The sequence below is a fragment of the Mobula birostris genome, chromosome 3 (assembly GCF_030028105.1).
Source record: "Mobula birostris isolate sMobBir1 chromosome 3, sMobBir1.hap1, whole genome shotgun sequence".
Classification (NCBI taxonomy): domain Eukaryota; kingdom Metazoa; phylum Chordata; class Chondrichthyes; order Myliobatiformes; family Myliobatidae; genus Mobula; species Mobula birostris.
Genome location: NC_092372.1, coordinates 35,734,082 through 35,753,781, shown reverse-complemented (window position 1 = coordinate 35,753,781; position 19,700 = coordinate 35,734,082). Strand labels below are relative to the sequence as shown.

General features: G+C 42.1%; 1 protein-coding gene across 3 annotated transcripts in view; it reads right to left on the bottom strand.

The window, feature by feature from the left end:
* LOC140194974 (protein unc-13 homolog B-like) overlaps window positions 1-19,700 on the bottom strand; it is a 520,982-nt gene that overhangs the window by 452,448 nt on the left and 48,834 nt on the right. For all 3 annotated transcript variants that reach the window (XM_072252479.1, XM_072252480.1, XM_072252481.1), the window contains exon 2: window positions 6,982-7,011. In XM_072252479.1, the coding sequence (XP_072108580.1) occupies window positions 6,982-7,011 (30 nt within the window). The remainder of the gene's footprint in view (window positions 1-6,981; window positions 7,012-19,700) is intronic.

Genomic DNA, 19,700 nt, shown 5'->3' with positions numbered 1-19,700 from the left:
GGCAATTTAATACAGCTGTCTGAAGCCAGCTTCATAGTGAACCTTGAAAAAAATGAATTCGGCCACACGAGGGTCACTTACCTGGGAATTGTAGTGACACAGGGGCAGCTGGCAGCGATGCAAGCTACAGTGCAGGCTATCGCTGACCTCCCAACCCCGACAGACAAGAGGGCCCTCAGAAGGCTCTTGGAGATGGTGGGGTACTGTAGGAAGTTTTGCAATAACTCTGCGGTCACTACCCCTCCCCCTCCTACTAAGCCCTTGCGAGAGAAAACTAAGTCCGAATGGGACAACCCTTGTTATTGTGGTCCGGGACAAAACCAAATGAGAGGTTACATTGATCGCAATTCATCAGTGTTTTTGGCCACTATGAAGTTTGCTGAGTTGGAGCCTGGTCTAAGGGATTATTAATAACACATATAAAAGGGACGGAAAATGTGATTGCTGACTGTCTGTCAAGGTGTTGACAACTTCAAACTCGCTGTGTTAGCCAAATAGCTGATAAAGATGTATATTTCTGTGTGTATCAAATAATGTATTCATGTTTGTAATTTTTACCCCCCGGTAAAAATCCTTAAAGGGGGGAAGTGTGACAAGAATACACATAGATGTTAGCTGTCCTGTGTGATCAGCAGTTGGTCTGCCACCTGTCTTCAGGAAAGAGAGTGAGATAAGGAAGACAATGGAGCAGCATTTGGAGATGTGTAATGAAGGGACGGGAAAGAGAGAGCTGTCTAGAGCGGCTCCCCCTTTGAACCCTGAACTGTTTGAAGTGATGAACAGGCGATACCCCAGCAGGGGGATAAAAAGGGACAGGTTCGCTAAGGCAACACACACACGACACCCCGAGGTAACTAGACCCTGGAAGCGGTGCGCCTCTCACAAGTCCGTGGGAAGCTCTTGGACGGCTGATCGCGGGATCAGCTTTGGACGCTCAGGGTGGAAAGGTACGATCAGCGGGAACCCGGTGTGTGTCCACCCTTGCTTGGGTGCCAGGTTCACTGCAGAGGATCGACCACATCTGGAGGAGGGGTCACAGTCGGTGACCTCAGATGACATCACAAAGTACTCGCTCGAAAGCTGCTTGTGAGCAATATCGCAGGTCTGTGTGTGGAAGCCGTTTTGAATGATCATTCATTCTTGTTCTCTCTCTCCTTCCCCCCACATTGTCCATCGCCATGGCAACGATTACTGCGAACTGAACTAAATTGAACTGGACTTTGTGTCACTTTGAAATTGGTCATTTACCCCTAGACAATGATAGAGCTTGATTGATCCTGTTATCTTAATTCTGTGCACATGTGTGTTTATCATTGCTGAACTGTTGCATTTATTATCCTTTCGATTACTGTGTTGCTTGTTTCTTTAATAAAACTTTCTTAGTTCTAGTAATCCAGACTCCAACTGAGTGATCCATTTCTGCTGGTTTGGCAACCCAGTTACGGGGTACATAACATCGGCGCTGTCCCAATTCCGGTAAGTGAAACTACACTGTACGTACATTATTTCTACTTTATATAGGCTGTGTATTTTTACGTGTTATTTGGTATGATTTGGCAGTGTCATAGCTTAACGGTTACTGGAGAACGCTTGCGCCGTGTTTCTGCCAAGAGCGCTCGCATGAGATTTTCACTACGGAGAACAGTGCAGGCAATCGTTGTAGAGAAGTATTTCTACTTTATATAGGCTGTGTATTTATCATATCATTCCTGATTTTACTATATGTTACTGTTATATTAGGTTTTACATGTTATTTGGCATGGTTTGGTAGGTTATTTTTGGGTCTGCGAAAGCTCACAAATTTTTCCCATATAAATAAATGGTAATTGCTTCTTCGCTTTATGACATTCCGGCATACAAACCGTTTCATAGGAACGCTCTACCTTCGGATGGCGGAGGAAACCTGTACATTAAAGTATTACCGCAAACAACAGGAATTCTGCAGATGCTGGAAATTCAAGCAACACACATCAAGGTTGCTGGTGAACGCAGCAGGCCAGGTAGCATCTCTAGGAAGAAGTACAGTCGACGTTTCAGGCCGAGACCCTTCATCAGGACTAACTGAAGGAAGAGTGAGTAAGAGATTTGAAAGGGGGTGGGGGAGGGGGAGATCCAAAATGATAGGAGAAGACAGGAGGGGGAGGGATGGAGCCAAGAGCTGGACAGGTGATTGGCAAAAGGGATATGAGAGGATCATGGGACAGGAGGTCTGGGGAGAAAGACAAAGGGTGGGGGGGAACCCAGAGCATTACTCTTCTGTTAATCTACCTTTCAAAATTTAGTGACATAAATTAGTGGAATTTGCTATTAAGTAAGTATCTTTAAATGTGATACTGCACCATAAGAAAATACAGTGCAAGATAATTTGATCTCATTATTTAAAGAAAATAGAATTAATTTTAAATTAAAGGTTATAAAATTATTAATGCTAGAATCACTCATTCAAAATACCATTTATTACAACATAGTTCAATTCTGCATGTCACCTTTTGCAAACATTACTGAAATTATTCACAGTAGTACATCTCAGACTGTTACTCAGCAGTCATTCACTTCTACACGAATATAACAGGAATTATTTGCCAATGTCAGTTTGAATTGACTTGAAATAGGACAGCACAGACATCTATATGACAACCTGTCTTGGAAATTCTAATAATCCATTCCCGAAAGGATGAAATCGGGAAAGTTCCTGTTTCACTACTGGCTGAATGGTTTCAATTACTCTCTCTTTCCCTTGGTATTTACCGGAATGATGAAGCTGCTGAAAATATTTAGACAATTCAGGCAAAAATTCTGTTTTCCTCAGTTCAGTTAGAGTGATGAGCAACTTGAATGAATAAAACTCATATTCAACCCCGGAATTTCACTTCAAATGAACCTCTATGTACCTTGGAAAAATTTCTTAGCACATTGCCCTTTAAGAATGGTTCTTCAGATTCCCTGTTCATAACTGTAGCTTCTAGGGCACCAATACACTACTGTGACATTATCTGCAATTATGTAGCTAAATTATGCCTCACCTTAAACAGGGACATTTGCGGTACAACAAACCTCCCACCTCCAACTTCTCAATCAATGAAAGCTTGAAATTAAGAACAAACTTCAAAAACCACAAGGAGACATATCCGAATGCAGTCTTTAAGCTTTCCTCAAAAGATCATACTGAACATCAGTAGAAATCATTTATTCAGAAACAAAAATCTGTACATTATTAAGCACACTCCTCGGCCCAACCAGTAGTGGAAGCAGTACACAGAGAGGAGATAAAAGGAGAGCTTCGCCAGCGTTCAGTGTCATTCCAGCAGACTAAATCAGCGGCGGGAGCAGCGCGCAGTAAGGAAGTCTCTCGCAGGTCGGTGGCACTCGTTTAAAAGGAGAGCTTCGCAGGCATTTAGTGTCATTCTGGCAGCCCAATTAGCAGCGGGAGCAGCGCACAGCGAGGAGGTTTCTCGCAGGTCAGTGGCGCTCGTTTATTGTGTCAGGGGTAGTTGGTGTACTTAACTGGTCAATGTGTGTTCTTCATGCTGGATGTTGGAATCCTGGAGGACCCAGAGACTCCCAGGGAACTACATCTGCCCAAAGTGCATCCAGCTGCTGCTCCTTGAAGACAGTGTTAGGGATCTGAAGCAGCAGCTGGATGACCGTAAGCTTGTACAGGAAAGTGAGGAGATCATTGATCAGAGTTAGAGGGAAGTAGTCACCCCTAAGCTGCAGGAAGAGTGTAGTTGGGTGACTGTCAGGAGAAGGAATGGAAAGTCGAATAGGCAGTTAGCACAGAGCACTCTTGTGGCCATTCTCCTCAATAATTAGTATACTGTTGTGGGAGATGTCCTCTGAGAGGAATGCCATGGAGACCAGGTTACTGGCACTGGCATGGGTCCATGGTGCAGAAGAGAAAGAGGGAGAAGAGGGGAAGATTAGTGATAGGGGACCCAATAGTTAGAGGAATAGATAGAAGATTCTGTGGACTTGAAGAGGACAGCCAGATGGCATGTTGCCTCCCAGGTGCCAGGGTCAGGGACGTCTCTGATCATGTTCACAGCATTTGGAGAGGGAGGGAGAGCAGCCAGAGGTCTTGGCATGGCACATATTGGTACCAATGACATAGGAAGGAAAAGCAAAGAGGCCCTGAAGAGGGAATTGAGAGAGCCAGGTAGAAGCTGAGAAGCAGGCCTTCCTGGGTAGTAATTCCTGGATTATTATCTGTGCCACATGTCAGTGAGGGTAGAAACAGGATGATTTGGTAGATAAATGCGTGACTGAAATGCTGGTGCAGGTGGCAGGGCTTCAGATTCTTAAATCGTTGGGATCTCTTCTGGGGGAGGTATGACCTGTTCAAAAGGGACAGGTTGCACCTGAACCCAAGGGCACCAATATTCTCAGAGGCAGGTTTGTTAGAGCTGTTGGGAAGGGTTTAAACTAATTTGACAGAGGGATGGGAATCAGAGTGATGGGACTCAGAATAGGACAAAATTGCAGCCAGTGTGGTATCAGTGTATTAGGGATGCATAATCAAAAAGGGTAACAAATAGAGTACTCAAAGTGTTACATCTCAATGCACGGAGTAAAAGATATAAGGTGAATGATCTTGTTGCACTTTTACAGATTGTAGAGTATGATGTTGTGGCCATCACCAAATTGTGGCTGAAGGATAGTTGCAGTTGGGAGCTGAACGTCTAAGGTTACACATTATATTGGAGGGATGGGAAGGTAGGCAGAGGGGGTGGCGTGGCTCTGCTGGTAAAGAATGACATCAATACATTAGAAAGATGTGACAATTACAGTGTTAGAGAGGAGTTGACCAAATTGGAAGAAGATGCAGGCAGGGATGATAGCAGAGCAGCAATGGCTTGTTTCTGGGGAAAATGAGGAAGGTGCAGGATAGATTAATTCCAAAAATAAAGAAATTCTCAAATGGCAAAGTAGTATAACCGTGGCTGACAAGGGAAGTCAAAGCTAATGTAAAAGCAAAAGAGAGGGTATACAGCAAAGCAAAAATAGTGGAAAGACAGATGATTGTGAAACTTATAAAGACCTACTGAAAGCCACTGAAAGAAACATTAGGAGAGAAAAGATGAAATATGAAAGCAAGCTACCAAACAATATCAAGGTGGATAGTAAAAGCTTTTTCAAGTATAAAAAAAGAGAGGAAAGTGGATATAGGACCACTAGAAAATGAGGTCAGAGAAATAATAACAGGAGAGAAGGAGATGGCAGGTGAACAAAATGAATATTTTGCATCAATCTTCACTATGGAAGATACTAGCAAATGTGCCAGGTTTTGAAGGGTGTAAGGGAAGAGAAGTGAGTGACTATTACAGGGGAGAAGGTGCTCAAAAAGCTAAAAGACTTAAGGGTACACAAGTTACCCTGACTAGATGAACTGCACCCTAGGGTTCCGAAAGAGGTAGCAGTAGAGATTGTGCAGGCATTAGTAATGACCTTTCAAAGATTATTGGACTCTGGCATGGTTCCAGAGGATCGAAAAATTGCAAATGTTACTCCACTCTTTAAGAAAAGAGAAAGGAAGGAAATTCTAAACCAGTTAGCCTGACCTCAGTGGTTGGGAAGATGTTGGAGTTAATTGTTAAGGATGTGGTTAGCACTTGGTGACACCGGACAAGATAGGACAAAGTTAGCATGGCTTCCTTAAGGGAAAATCTTGGCTGACAAACTTGTTGGAATTCTTTGAGGAGATTGCAAGTATGATAGATAAAAAGGATGTAGTGGATGTTATACATTTATATTTTCAGAAGGCCTTTGACAGGTGTCACATGAGGCTGCTTACCAAGTTTAAGAGCCCATGGTATTATAGGAAAGTTACTAGCATGGTTAGAGCATTGGTTGATTGGTAGGACCACTTCTTTTTATGCTGCATACCAATGATATAGATGATGGAACTTTGTTGCCAAATTTGCAGATATAAAGATTGCTGGAGTGGCAGGTAGTGTTGAGGAAACAGGAAGGCTGCAGAAGGATTTAGACAGATTAGGAGAATGGGCAAGAAAGTGGCAAATGAAATACAATGTTGGAAAATGCATGGTCATGCACTTTGGTAGAAGAAATAAATGTGCAGACTATTTTCTAAATGGGAACAAAATCCAATAATCTAAGATGCAAAGGGATTTGGAAGTCCTTGTGCAGAACACCCTAAAGGTAAACTTGCAGGTTGAGTCGGTGGTGAGGAAGGCAAATGCAATGTTAGCATTCATTTCAAGAGGTCTGGAAAGCAAGAACAGGGATGGGATGCTGAGACTTTATAAAGCACTGATGAGGCCTCACCTTGAGTATTGTGAACAATTTTGGGCTCCTTATCCAAGAAAAGATGGTGGGAGAGGCTAGGATAAGAGGGCACAGCTTCAGGATGTCCATTTAAAACAGAGGTGCGGACAGATTTCTTCAGCCAGAGTGTGGTGAATTTGTGGATTTTATTACTACAGGAAACTCTGGTAGCCAATTTATTGGGTGTATTTAAGGCCGAGACTGATAGTTTCTTGATTGGCCACAGCATTAAAGATTGCATGGAGAAGGCCGGGGAGTGGGGCTGAGACGAGGACAGCAAGGATCAGCCATGATTGAATGGCAGAACAGACTCGATGGGCCAAATGGCCTCATTCTACTCCTATGTCTTATGATCTTATGAAAATAAAAAAGTAAACATCAAATTGCCACATAAGAGAAAGTAATTTTACACATAAATATTTATACATAAATATTTCCAATTTATAGTTAGAGTACAATGGCATTTAATTCCACAATGCAGTATCGAAGTCCAATTTTCACAGTAAATAAGTGCACAAATTTAATCCATTCCTCATTTTAGCACATCAGAATTACACAGATGTTCTCTCCATGGTACAAAGGTTAGTTTAAAAAAATCCATTCTACAAAAATAACTCAGTTTGGTGTAATGTAACAGTACCAAAATACAACAGCAGACTAAGAATTCGTTCTCTTGAAACAATACTGGAATCTTACCTGGAGATCCCCTGAGGCTGGCTTTCTTAACTACAGAAAGAAATAGCGGAGGGAAGAAAGAGAAAAAGAAAAGTATTAACGCCAGGGAATAATTACTTCAATGCATTAATAATACAGATATAAAACACAGCAACTGTGCAATTAATCATCATCTTTAGAGATTGTTCCACTAAGTTTATTCAGGAAAAGATGAAATAAGTGCAGCGTCAGCACACAGTCATATTCATTTGATTGGAACCCTTTGTCTTAATATGCATCCACAATCCAGTCTTTTCAATTCAGATTACTCAGCAGTTCTTAATTGTAATCCTTTCTTGTTATTTATATGACTATACACATATCTGAATAATTGAATTGATACTTATAACCCTAAAAACAACCGAACACCTTTCAAAATTATCGGTTGGCAATACTTTTGATAGATACCCAGGTATTAATGCCCAAGCAATTAATTACAAATATAAAATCAAAATCAGTTCTTAAATCTATTAAAATTAACCAGGTATTCTACCTAAATATTTGGGTGAAATACCAGCCAGTTAAAAAAGCAACACACATTCTTTAAGTTGATGAATTTTGTACCACAAAAACATTAATTTATTTGAAACCACGAATAAAGGTCTCACCACAAATTTACATGCAAAATTTTTTTTTACAATTTTCAGATAGAATCAATGCTTTTCATTTTGTCAAAGGATTACGTATTTCGTACTTAAATTTATTCAAAATTTCATGCAAAACAAATATTATTGAAAAGAATAATATTGACATGCAACTTGCTTGTCAAACTTCTTTTAATTAAATGATGCTTGGCAAAAGCAGTTAATAATGCTTCCGATACTATGCATAATGCAGCCAAATCAAACCTTGAAAGAGCAAAAATTCAAATCTGTTAAATTGCCGTATCTTCTGTACAGATTGTTTTCACTGTTCGATCTAATAACAAATTGTTCCCATTTAACTCACGTGGCCTATCAATTGCAAGTACATAGTTAAATGCTGAGAGTACTACAACAAGATTTAATGCTTTACTGATTCATGTCTTTCTACATTAAGTTTTACTGCTCCCCAGGGTTAAAATTATGTTGATTTGTTCACAGTGGAACTGTTTATATATTAGATAAAATGCTACCTAGCTTTGATTGTGTTATAACAGCCTTTATTTGCCTATTACTTAGTGTGAAGTGTCATTAACCATGCCGCTAACACCATATTTATATCTGAGTGAAATTGAACAGGAGTTAAGTACCCCAGTTCTTCCTGTATGAATACAAACATAGAATATCAAAATAATAATTGATTTTTTCTGATCCTAAAGTTAATTCTAAAAAAAAATTAAGTAAACATTTTACATTTTTTTAAGATACTGCTGAGAAAGACCATCTCTTCTTTGGTGTACTTTTACATTGAATGATCTATCTGGATGACATGCAAACAAAAGCATTTCACTGTGTCTTGGTACATGGACAGTAATAAACCAAACACCATTAACCTTCCTTCTGTGTCTCTTCATTCTGCCAGAATTAGCATTTTGAGACCACTGCTATCTGAACAGTTTATGTCCATATGGTTCTGTAACTAGAGTTAAGACTTTTTTAAATATATCAATAATGAAAATGGCAGTTTAAATTAACATTTTTAAAATCCTTGAACAATTTCAGCTAAGATAGTAAAATTATACAAGGCGAATCAATGTAGAGTGTTCTTTAAATGACCTATGCTAGCATTTCTCAGCTTTAAATATTAATGTTGTAACTGCAAATCACCACACTATTACATTAGCACAAAAGAAATCCCAACTGTAGCATATGAAATGAATTTGCCAAAGCTGAAGTTGTGGTGCTAGGGAGCAGAGTAAAATACTGCTGCTTATTTCTGACAAACTCAATATATAGAGGAATCTAACTAATATATTGCATTTTTAACTTAAGAACTTTTTATTTAAAATAATAAGCCACTTTTGAAAATACAGAACATTTCCTCCCAACCGTACTTTGATGCAATGGTAAATTGTGGGCTGCACACTTTTTAGTAAACAGATTTTGATAGTTTCTTCCATTTCTAATTCCAGATCTTTTATACGCATGCTAACATTCCTGCAACGTGCGCAAAATTACCTATCGTATCATTTAAGGTTGAGGAGCTTTCTTTTCCTCCAATAATTTGCTTTCCATCTCCCCATCAATGCTCTACGTATCCATCCAGTCAATTCCCCTCCTCCATATGAACCACTAAGCAATATTTTTCCAATGAATTGAAGTCTGACCTTTAAAAATGTATTAATTAACACATATTCAGGTTTTTCTAAATTCTTAACTTTAGAACCAAAACTATTCACTATTTCCAGATAGCTGTATTAATAAACAGAGCCAGTCATCTCCAAAACAGATCAACCAATAACAATTTCAGCCATTAAAAATTACACATACTGTCGGTAAGTTTGAGGGACCATTCACATATGTGTAAAATGTAGGTTGCTGTCATTCCCAAAAACAAATACTTTAATCTTACAGCGATGGCATTCTAGGAGCTTATAAAAACCTCGAAGCTTAAAATGAAATTACATTCAAAAAGGGAGCACTGAAAGAAATTAATCTCATTCTCCACATGACTATATCAATTGTCAAAAACTGCACGTACAATTCATTCATGTATTCTAAATGCAGAAGCTGTGCAAGGAGTAAAACTACAGCAAGACCTAGAAATTGGATGCTCAGTTACTTTAATGATTCCTTGAAATCTTCCATGTAATGATTCCATCACCAATGAAGAGTTATATGAGGAGATTAATAGCAGAAAAGAACATTGTGGGAGAGTTGCAGACATTCAAAAACCTTACTGGGCTTTCAGATGTTACATACCCCGTAACTGGGTTGCCAAACCAGCAGAAATGGACCACTTAGTTGGTCTGGTTTAACAGAAACTAATAAAGTTTTATTAAAGAAATAAGTAACACAGTACTCTAATCGTAAGGATGTAAATGCAACAGGTTAGCAATGATAATACACACGTGTACACAGAACTAGGGTAACAGGAATCAACCAAGCTCTATCGCAGTCTAGGGGTTAAATGATCAGTCTTAAGTGACGCAGAGTTCACTTCAGTTTAGTACAGTTCGCAGTAATCGCTGTTGTGCCGATGGAGAGAGAGAGAGAGAGAAAAGAATCACCAACTTGTGGGGCCACACCGCTCTTCCAGGGTCTCGTTATCTCGTGATCTCATGGTGTGTGTCGCGCCTTAGCGAACCTGTTCTTTTTATCCCCCTGCTGGGGTATCGCCTGTCCATCAAACTTCAAACAGTTCAGGTTCAAAGCAAACGGTCTGTCAATATCTGAATTGTGTTTTCTTTCTTGTTAGTCTCTCTCTTCTCTCTTATTAGCATTTTGAATGTTTCTCCATTGTCTCCCTTATCTCTCTCTCATTAGCACCAATCTTCTGATAACTTGGTTTGTCGTCACACAGAAAACTTGCGACAAGATCTTTCACACAAAATCAGTGTGGGGAATTAAAGCACATGGGAACTGAGGGTGATGTTCTGCCAATAGGGAACTGGCAGGCTCAGAGGCTGGACTACAGCTATTCACAGTATACATTAATGATTTAGGTGAGGGGACTTGAAAGTAATAAAAGCACAAATCTGGGTGTGAGTAAGAGCTGTGGAGGAGGACAAGGAGAAGCTCCAGTGAGAGTTAGACAAGGCGATACAATATAATGCGGATGAATAAGAAAGTGGACACTTAAGGATAGGTGAAACAACATCTGGGTGTACTAGTACATCAGTTGTTGAAAGCTAGTATGCAGTTAACAAAGCACATAGTATGTCAATTTTCATAATCAGAGGAGTGAAGTATAGGAACTGCATTGGTAATAACACATCTTGAGTACAGTGTGGAGTTCAAGTTGCCTTATCTGAGGGAGTGTGGTCTTGCAATGGAGAAAGTCCAGCAAAGAGTTCACCAGATTGGTTCCTGGACTTACAGTACTGACCCATGAAGGGGGGATTGGAGTGACTGTGCAAATATCTCCGAGAATGTGAAGCATGGTAGCATACTGGTTAGTCCAAGTCGTTTTACAGAAATCACCCACTGGGGTTCAATTTGCACCTCTGTCTATAAAAGAGTTGGTACATTCTCCTCATAGCTGCGTAAGTTTCCTCTGTATACTCTGGTTTCCTCGAACATTCCGAAGATGCATGGTTTGGGTTACTAAGATGTGGCATGCTAAATTGCTGCCGGAAGCACACAGAACATTCTTCGCTGATTTAACTTGATGCAAACAACATATTTCACTGTGTATTTTGATGTACATGTGACAAATAAAGCTAATCTTTAAAGTCTGGAATGTGGAATTCTCCACCACACAAGTCAGCTAAGGACAAATTGATAAATAAATTTGAATAGTCCAAAAGGCTAAAGGAGACCATGGATATAGAGAGAAAGCAGGCACAGCTACCATTAAATGCACTTTTTTGGACAGCGATCACTGCACTCTGCAGCTTGTAATTTCCCTTTGGGAGTTGTGCTTTTCAACAGGCTGAACAATCCGGCGTTTTTGCAGTATCTTGAAGGATTCAGCGAACAGACTCTCGAGAATGCAGGTACTGCTATATCGGCCATTGTTGGAGCGGAATTGGGGCCTGAGAGCGAAAAATGAACCGAAGTTTAGCGGATTTAAAGAACGAGCCAGATTAAAATGATCAAGGCATTGAGGGCAAGGTTGAAGGATGAACCAGTGTTCAGCTCACTACTCCATGAGGCTTTACTCGTCTCAGCACTGAACTGACTCTGTAGCCAACAGAAACCTGGACTGACTACAGCACGGAACTGGCTCCATGGCTGTGGACTCACTTTCAGGGACTCTAAGGTTCCTATTCTGTGTGTTAGTTGTTTACTTTTTTATTGTTTGCATGATCTGTTCTTTTCCCCCCACACATCCGGTGTTTGACGGTCCTTGTTGTATGGGGTTTTCGTACATTCCATTGTGTTTCTTTGTTTTGTGGCTGCCTGCAACAAGACAAATCTTAAGGTTGTATATGGTATACATACTTTAATAATTAATATTCTATGAATTTTGAATTTGGATAATTAGCATTAAAATGGCTTTGTCAGCTCAAGTGGCCAAATGATCTTCCCCTGCTCCTACTCCTATTTTCCCTATCTCTATCTTATTCGCACTGAACAAGATACAAGTCAATAAAACTAGTAGTAAGAACGGCAAGGTCATGCTCACTTTCTTCTCAGTTTATTCACATTTTCCTTTGCCCTACTTGTTCAGACAAACATTTGATACTTTTACAAAGTCAGCCCTTAATCTTCCTCTTCACTGCTTCTGCCACAAAACTCATGCAAAATATGGCAGAACAGATCAGTTTGTGTTGATGATGCACTCAGTATTGGAGGAATTCGTCTCTTATAATTGAGCAAGTAGCAGACAACCATTAATCAGAAAAGCTCAGGAATAAGCAAAGCTTTTCCAGAATGACGCAGGTGATGGAATCTCTCAGATGTAACTATGCCAACTGTGATATTTAGCTGATGTCACTTGCTTTGGAAAGAATATGTGGCATATAAAAAAGATTAAGAAAATAACAGCAGGCACCTCTCTTGAATTGTGAGCTGATTTTGGCCACAAAATGCAATGCTTTAATGTTGTGAACCAAATGTAGATCAACAAAAGGCGAGACTTAACATTCTGAGAATACAACCCCTTTCCAAAAAGGTCAAAAAATTATTTATTCATACAATGACCAACAGAATGACAACTGCATGGGAGACCATCAAATGCTTTGATCTGTGCTGGCTTGCTGCAAGAGTAATCCAGCTAGCTTCATTCTCCACCAGTGCCCTGAAGTCTTGCAATATTTTGTTTTCATTTAATTCTCTTTTTAATGTCATAACTAAATTTGCTTTCACTCCCATCAGGCAAAGCTAACCACACAGGACATGAAAGATTTTTCCCAAAATCACCCTGGCTCTGTTGCCAATCATCTCAGTTTTCAACTCACATTCTCAGACGTTTAGCCCTGCCACATGTCTGCTTATTCCACAAGTTTAAGTCTGTCATTATACATTGAGGTTTCCATCACTAGTAAATTTTAAAGGCATTCCTGTCCTCTCTAATCTGTCATCAACATACATCAGAAGCAGCAATCTCAAAAGAAATCCCAACAGAACAGCATTGTCTACCATTCTCCAGTCTAAAAAATCCATTGATTTTAGTCCTGAAGCCATTGTATTTTGCATGCTGCAACATCAGGTACAGCTAGGCTGCTTCATCAACGAGTTGCTCATTGATCGGAGTAGCTGGACTGGTGGCCGCAATGGAGCTGGCAGAGGTGTCGAAGGAGCCCGTCGGGATACCAGTTTTGGTTCAGAGGAGCTGACCTGGCTGCAGACCGTGTTGCTGCCAGCTACTCGGATGCATCAGAATAGGTGCAGTATAACCATAGAAACATAGAAAACCTACAGCAAATACAAAACCCTTTGGCCCACAATGGGGTGCGCCAAATACGTACTTACTTTAGAAATTACCTAGGGTTACCCATAGCTCTCTATTTTTCTAAGTGCCATGCACCTATCCGGAGTCTCTTAAAACACCTTATTGTATCCTCCTCCACCACTGTCGCCGGCAGCCCATTCCACGCACTCACCACCCTCTGCACAAAAAAAACTTTCCCCTGACATCTCCTCTGTACCTACCTCCCAGCACCTTAAAACTGTGCCCTCTCGTGTTAGCCATTTCAGCCCTGGGAAAAAGCCTCTGACTATCCACACAATCAATGCCTCTCATCTTATACACCTCTATCAGGTCACCTCTCATCCTCTGTTGCTCCAAGGAGAAAAGGCCAAGTTCACTCAACCTATTCTCATAGGGCATGCTCCCCAATCCAGGTAACATCCTTGTGTAACCCTCTGGCTCGGCCAGCTCGTGTTCGTCTAGGGGAAACAGCCTCTGGCCCCGCCAAACTGAGAAATCACGTTTGTGTGGATGCTGTGTAATGTACTGCCCAGTTACAAACCCACAACACAAAATATCAGACAGTACACCATATGCAATTAAATGATTAAACTTTATGAATCTTAATCTGAATATGGGGTTAGTAGTGAAAATAAAAAAAGGGCCCATTTCAAGGAAAAGTCAGAAGTGCACATTGGAGCTCACGAAATCACCATTCTTCCACCATCGATCTTCGAGCGTCGCCGACCTTCGGGCCCTCAGATCCCAGTCCACTCCGTCCGGCGGTCTACCAGCTCTCTTCACACACATCTTCCTTCTTCACCTCTCCTCGACCAAGGACCGCAAAAAGTCTCCTTCCAGATTCACAGGGCAGAGCAACAATCTCCTGATTGGCTAATATGGATACTACAATCCTGTTAACTCCAGCCATAAGCCAAACATTGCTGCTACAGAGAAACCGTTACCTCAGCAGTGAACATTACAGAGAAGCCATTTCATTAGCCTTAGCAGTGAAACATTACAGAGAAGCCATTACATTAGGAGTGAATCCTTACAGCACATTACACTTGTAAATCTCCTCTGTACACTTTCTATAGTTCCCACGTCCTTCCTGTAGTGAGGTGACCAGAACTGAGCACAGTACTCCAAGTGGGGTCTGACCAGGGTCCTATATAGCGGCAACATTACCTCTCAGCTCTTGAACTCAATCCCACGGTTGATGAAGGCCAATGCACCACATGCCTTCTTAACCACACAGTCAACCGGCACAGCAGCTTTAAGTGTCCAGTGGACTCAGACCCCAAGATCCCTCTATTCCTCCTACTGCCAAGAGTGTTACCATTAATACTACAAACATGTATATTCTGCCATCATATTTGACCTGCCAAAATGAACCAGCTCACACTTATCTGGGTAGAAATCTATCTGCCACTTCTCAGCCCAGTTTTGCATCACATCAGTGTCCTGCTGTAACCTCTGACAGCCCTCCACACTATCCACAACACCCCCAACCTTTGTCATCAGCAAATTTACTAACCCATCCCTCCACTTCCTCTTCCAGGTCATTTATAAAATCACGAAGAGCAGGAGGTCCCAGAACAGATCCCTGAGGCACATCACTGGTCACCGACCTCCATGCAGAATGTGACCCGTCTACAACCACTCTTTGCAATACTCACAACACGCTGGAGGAACTCAGCAGGTTGGGCAGCATCCGTGGAAAAGATCGGTTGACGTTTCGGGCCGGAACCCTTCGTCAGGACTGTAGAGGGAAGGGGCAGAGGCCCTATAAAGAAGGTGGGGGGAGGGTGGGAAGGAAAAGGCTCATAGGTTCCAGGTGAAAAACCAGTAAGGGGAAAGATAAAGGGGTGGGGGAGGGGAGGCAGGGAGGTGATAGGCAGGAAAGGTAAAGAAAGAATAGGGGAAAACACAATGGGTAGTAGAAGGCGGCATAACCATGAGGGAGGTGGTAGGCAGCTGGGGGAGGGGGCAGAGTGACATAGAGATAGGGGAAGGGAGGGGGAGGGAATTACCGGAAGTTGGAGAATTCTATGTTCATACCAAGGAAGGGGCTGGACACTACCTAGACAGTATATGAGGTGTCCCTCATCTGCTCCCCCTCTGTGATCTCCGCCTCTCTCCAACTCTTCGACCAGATCCTGACCCAGACCTGCTACCACAGCCACGTCTCCTTCCTGGGAACGTGTCTCCGCTGTCATCTGTTACTGCAGGGATTCCAGCTCCGGTTCCAGGCCTCCCAGTTCGGGCCCAGCGAAGATCCCAGGTACCTCAGTTTCATTGACCGCTGCTCCCGCCGGATTCTCCGCGCCACGCTCGCTGCCATGCAGAGATACCTACGGACCCTGTCCCTCTCTCTGCCACCACTCCGGGCGACACTCTCCACCATCTGCCATGGACCTCTCCTACACTTCATTCACGCCTCCAACTGCCGTTTCTTCTCCTTCCTCACATCCAAGAAGGACCACAAGCTCGCCCACCTGGAGCCAAGCCCTATCCCTATGTCACTCTGCCCCCTCCCCCAGCTGCCTATCACCTCCCTCATGGTTCTGCCTCCTTCTACAACCCATTGTGTTTTCCCCTATTCTTTCTTCAGCTTTCCTGCCTATCACCTCCCTGTTTCCCCTCCCCCACCCCTTTATCTTTCCCCGTACTGGTCTTTCACCTGGAACCTAACAGCCTTTTCCTCCCCCCCTCCCCCCACCTTCTTTATAGGGCCTCTGCCCCTTCCCTCTACAGTCCTGACTAAGGGTTCTGGCCCGAAACGTCGACCGATCTTTTCCACGGATGCTGCCCGACCTGCTGAGTTCCTCCAGCATGTTGTGAGTGTTGCTTTAACCCCAGCATCTGCAGATTATTTTGTGTTTACAACCACTCTTTGCCTTCTGTGGGCAAGCCAGTTCTGGATCCACAAAGCAAGGTCCCCCTGGATCCAAGGCCTCTTTACTTTCTCAATAAGTCTTACATGGGGTTCCTTGTCAAATGCCTTGCTGAAATCCATATATACTACATCTATTACTCTACCTTCATCAATGTGTTTAGTCACATTGTCAAAAAATTCAATCAGGCTTGTAAGGCATGACCTGCCTTTGACAAAGCCGTGCTGACTATTCCTAATCATACTATGCCTCTCCTAATGTTCATAAATCCTGTCTCTCAGGATCTTCTCCATCTACTTACCAACTAACTGAAGTAAGATTCACTGGTCTATAATTTCCTGTGTTATCTCTACTCCCTGCCTTGAATAAGAAACAACATCTGCAACCTTCCAATCCTCTGGAACCTCTCCCGTCCCCATTGATGATACAAAGATCTTTGCCAGAGGCTCAGCGATCTCCTCCCTTGGCTCCCACAGTAGCCCAGGGTATATCTCGTCCAGTCCCGGTGACTTATCCAACTTGATGCTTTCCAAAACCTCCAGCACATCCTCCTTCTTAATATCTACATGCTCAAGCTTTTCAGTCTGCTGTAAGTCATCCCTACACTCACCAAGGGCCTTTTCCGTAGTGAATACTGAAGCAAAGTATTTCATTAAGTACCTCTACCATCTCCTCCAGTTCCATACACACTTTTCCACTGTCACACTTGACTGGTCCTATTCTCTCAAGCCCGATCCTCTTGTTCTTCACATACTTAAAGACTGCCTTGGGGTTTCCTTTAATCCTGCTCGCCAAGGCCTTCTCATGGCCCCTTCTGGCTCTCCTAATTTCATTCTTAAACTCCTTCCTGCTAGCCTTATAATCTTCTCAGTCTCTTTCATTACCTAGTTTTTTGAACCTTTTGTAAGCTTTTCTTTTCTTCTTGACTGGATTGTCAACAGCCTTTGTTTACCATGGTTCCTGTACCCTACCATCCTTTCTCTATCTCATTGGAACATACCTATGCAGAACGCTATGCAAATATTCCCTGAACATTTGCTACATTTCTGCAATACATTTCCCTGAGAGCATCTATTTCCAATTTATGCTTCCAAGTTCACGCCTGATAGCTTCATATTTCCCCTTACTCCAATTAAACACTTTCCTAACTTGTCTGTTCCTATCCCTCTCCAATGCTCTGGTAAAGGAGATAAAATTGTGATCACTATCTCCAAAATGTTCTCCCACTGAGAGACCTGACACCTGACCAGGTTCATTTCTCAATTCCAGATCAAGTACAGCCCCTCCTCTTGTAGGCTTATCTACATATTGTGTCAGTAAACCTTTCTGAACACACTTAACAAACTCCACCCCATCTAAACCCCTACTGGGGATACTGGGGAATTTAAAATATCCCATCAAGACAACCCATGGGAGATTGTCTCAGACATTTCACTTGCAATTGCAATACTCTGTTGAATACTGATAATATAAGTTGCCACAGTCCTTGTGGAGGAACAGACGACACAGGAGCTGTGTAGCCTTGGTTGTAGTGAGAACTAGGTCTCAAGCCTCAGGGCTTGCCTGCTGCTACAGACCAGGTGAGAGATGCAGAAGCGCAACACTGTGGTTGAACTTGGCTGGGGCCTGGCTTTGCCCATTGGTACTGCCCTCCCATGCTCAAGCAGTGAAATGACAGGCTGGATTGCACACATCTGTACACTGCTGAGAGACAGTACCATCGATTGTTGGACGTTGTCGCTCACAGTCTTGGGTTATGTGTGTCTTCCTTATGTGAATATTCTTCCTTGCTCAATATTTTGAATTATGTTACCCACTATTTTTGAATGTTTGCTAGTTTGAATGTTTTACACCTTGGCCACAGAGGAACGTTGTCTCGTTCAGCTGTATCTATGTATAGTTTGAATGATAATTAAACTTGATTTGATTTGATGTTAACTCTGCCTTTTTCATTCCATGAACTACAGCCCTATTGACACCTATTGTATTCTTTCATCGAACATCATTTGGGAGTTCATGTGCAGCGCTTTAATTCAAATGCCCTCATCAACCCTGTCTGCAACGTCACCAAAATATCTCAATCAGGTTAATTAAACACAGTCTGGTTTTCACCAATCTGTGCTGGCTTCCATTAATTAATCTGTACACTGAGAAGTAACTACATGATTTTGTTGCATGTAACTGATTCACCAAGCTTTCTTGGAAGTTCCCCAACCATATCGCAGCCACCACCCTGCAACCAAACATTGTCCTAGTGTCTGAGTCGACAAAGCAAGTGGTGCTGCTGGAGCTGACAGTCCCATGGGAAGATAGCTTGGAAGAGGTCTTTGAAAGGAAGCTCTCCAAGTACGCAGGACTGGTCAGCAACTGTCAGCAGGCTGGATGGAGAGCGAGGTGTCTCCCAGTGGAGGTTGGTTGTAGGGGATTCGTAGCCCATTCTTTAGTTAGAGCCTTCAGCATTTTGGGCATCGAGCGAGAGGGGAAGAGGAGAGCCATCCGCAGTACCACCGATGCGGCAGAGAGGGCCTCAAGATGGCTGTGGCTCAAAAGAGGGGAGCCATGGAGTCATAAGTAGCCATCTGGAGCTAGCAAGCTGGGGTCTGATCAGCCCCGGCTGGGTCACCTGGAGGAGGTTGTATGATGTTGAAAGACCCGAAACACCCGATGATTCCAGGAACATCACTGAAGATGTGTCCAGAAGCATCAATAGAAGTATGTACACAGCGGAGGTTAATCCAATGTGCATGCTGTAACTGGATTTACCTTTGCTCCTAATTTTTTAAAACAAGCCTTTAAAGTTTACAAATATCTTATTACTACTTTATTTTAAAGGATGACTGGAAGATTACAAACCTGCTCTTCTGCATTTTTCCTTACTTCTCTCAGAACTGCAATCAGACATGTAACTTCACTAGAGTTTTGTCTAGTCTCCTTCCAAATTTTAGTCCACTGAATATTTCAAATACCTATTTTAATTTGATAATGCAATACTCTGGGTAAACAATGATATTTCAAGGACTCTATCTCATTATCTCATGTTCTTGTTATTTATATATGCATTTGCACAGTTTGCTGTCTTCTGCACTCTGGTTGATCTCCCATGGATTCTGTACTATAAATCTGCTGAGTATGCCCAGAAGAAGATGAATCTCAGGGTTATATGTACTTTGATAATAAAATCAGAACTTTGAATTTTTGAACTTTGACATTTCTACAAAACAGACAATTTGTCAAACAGTTTGAATACAGTTGTTTAGCCTTTAATGTTTAGCACACTGGACTGGTATTCAGGGAGCCTGAGTTAATGATTTGCATTCAGCAAGTAGTTTCAGAATTCAAATTCGGATAAAAAAAAATAATTATCAG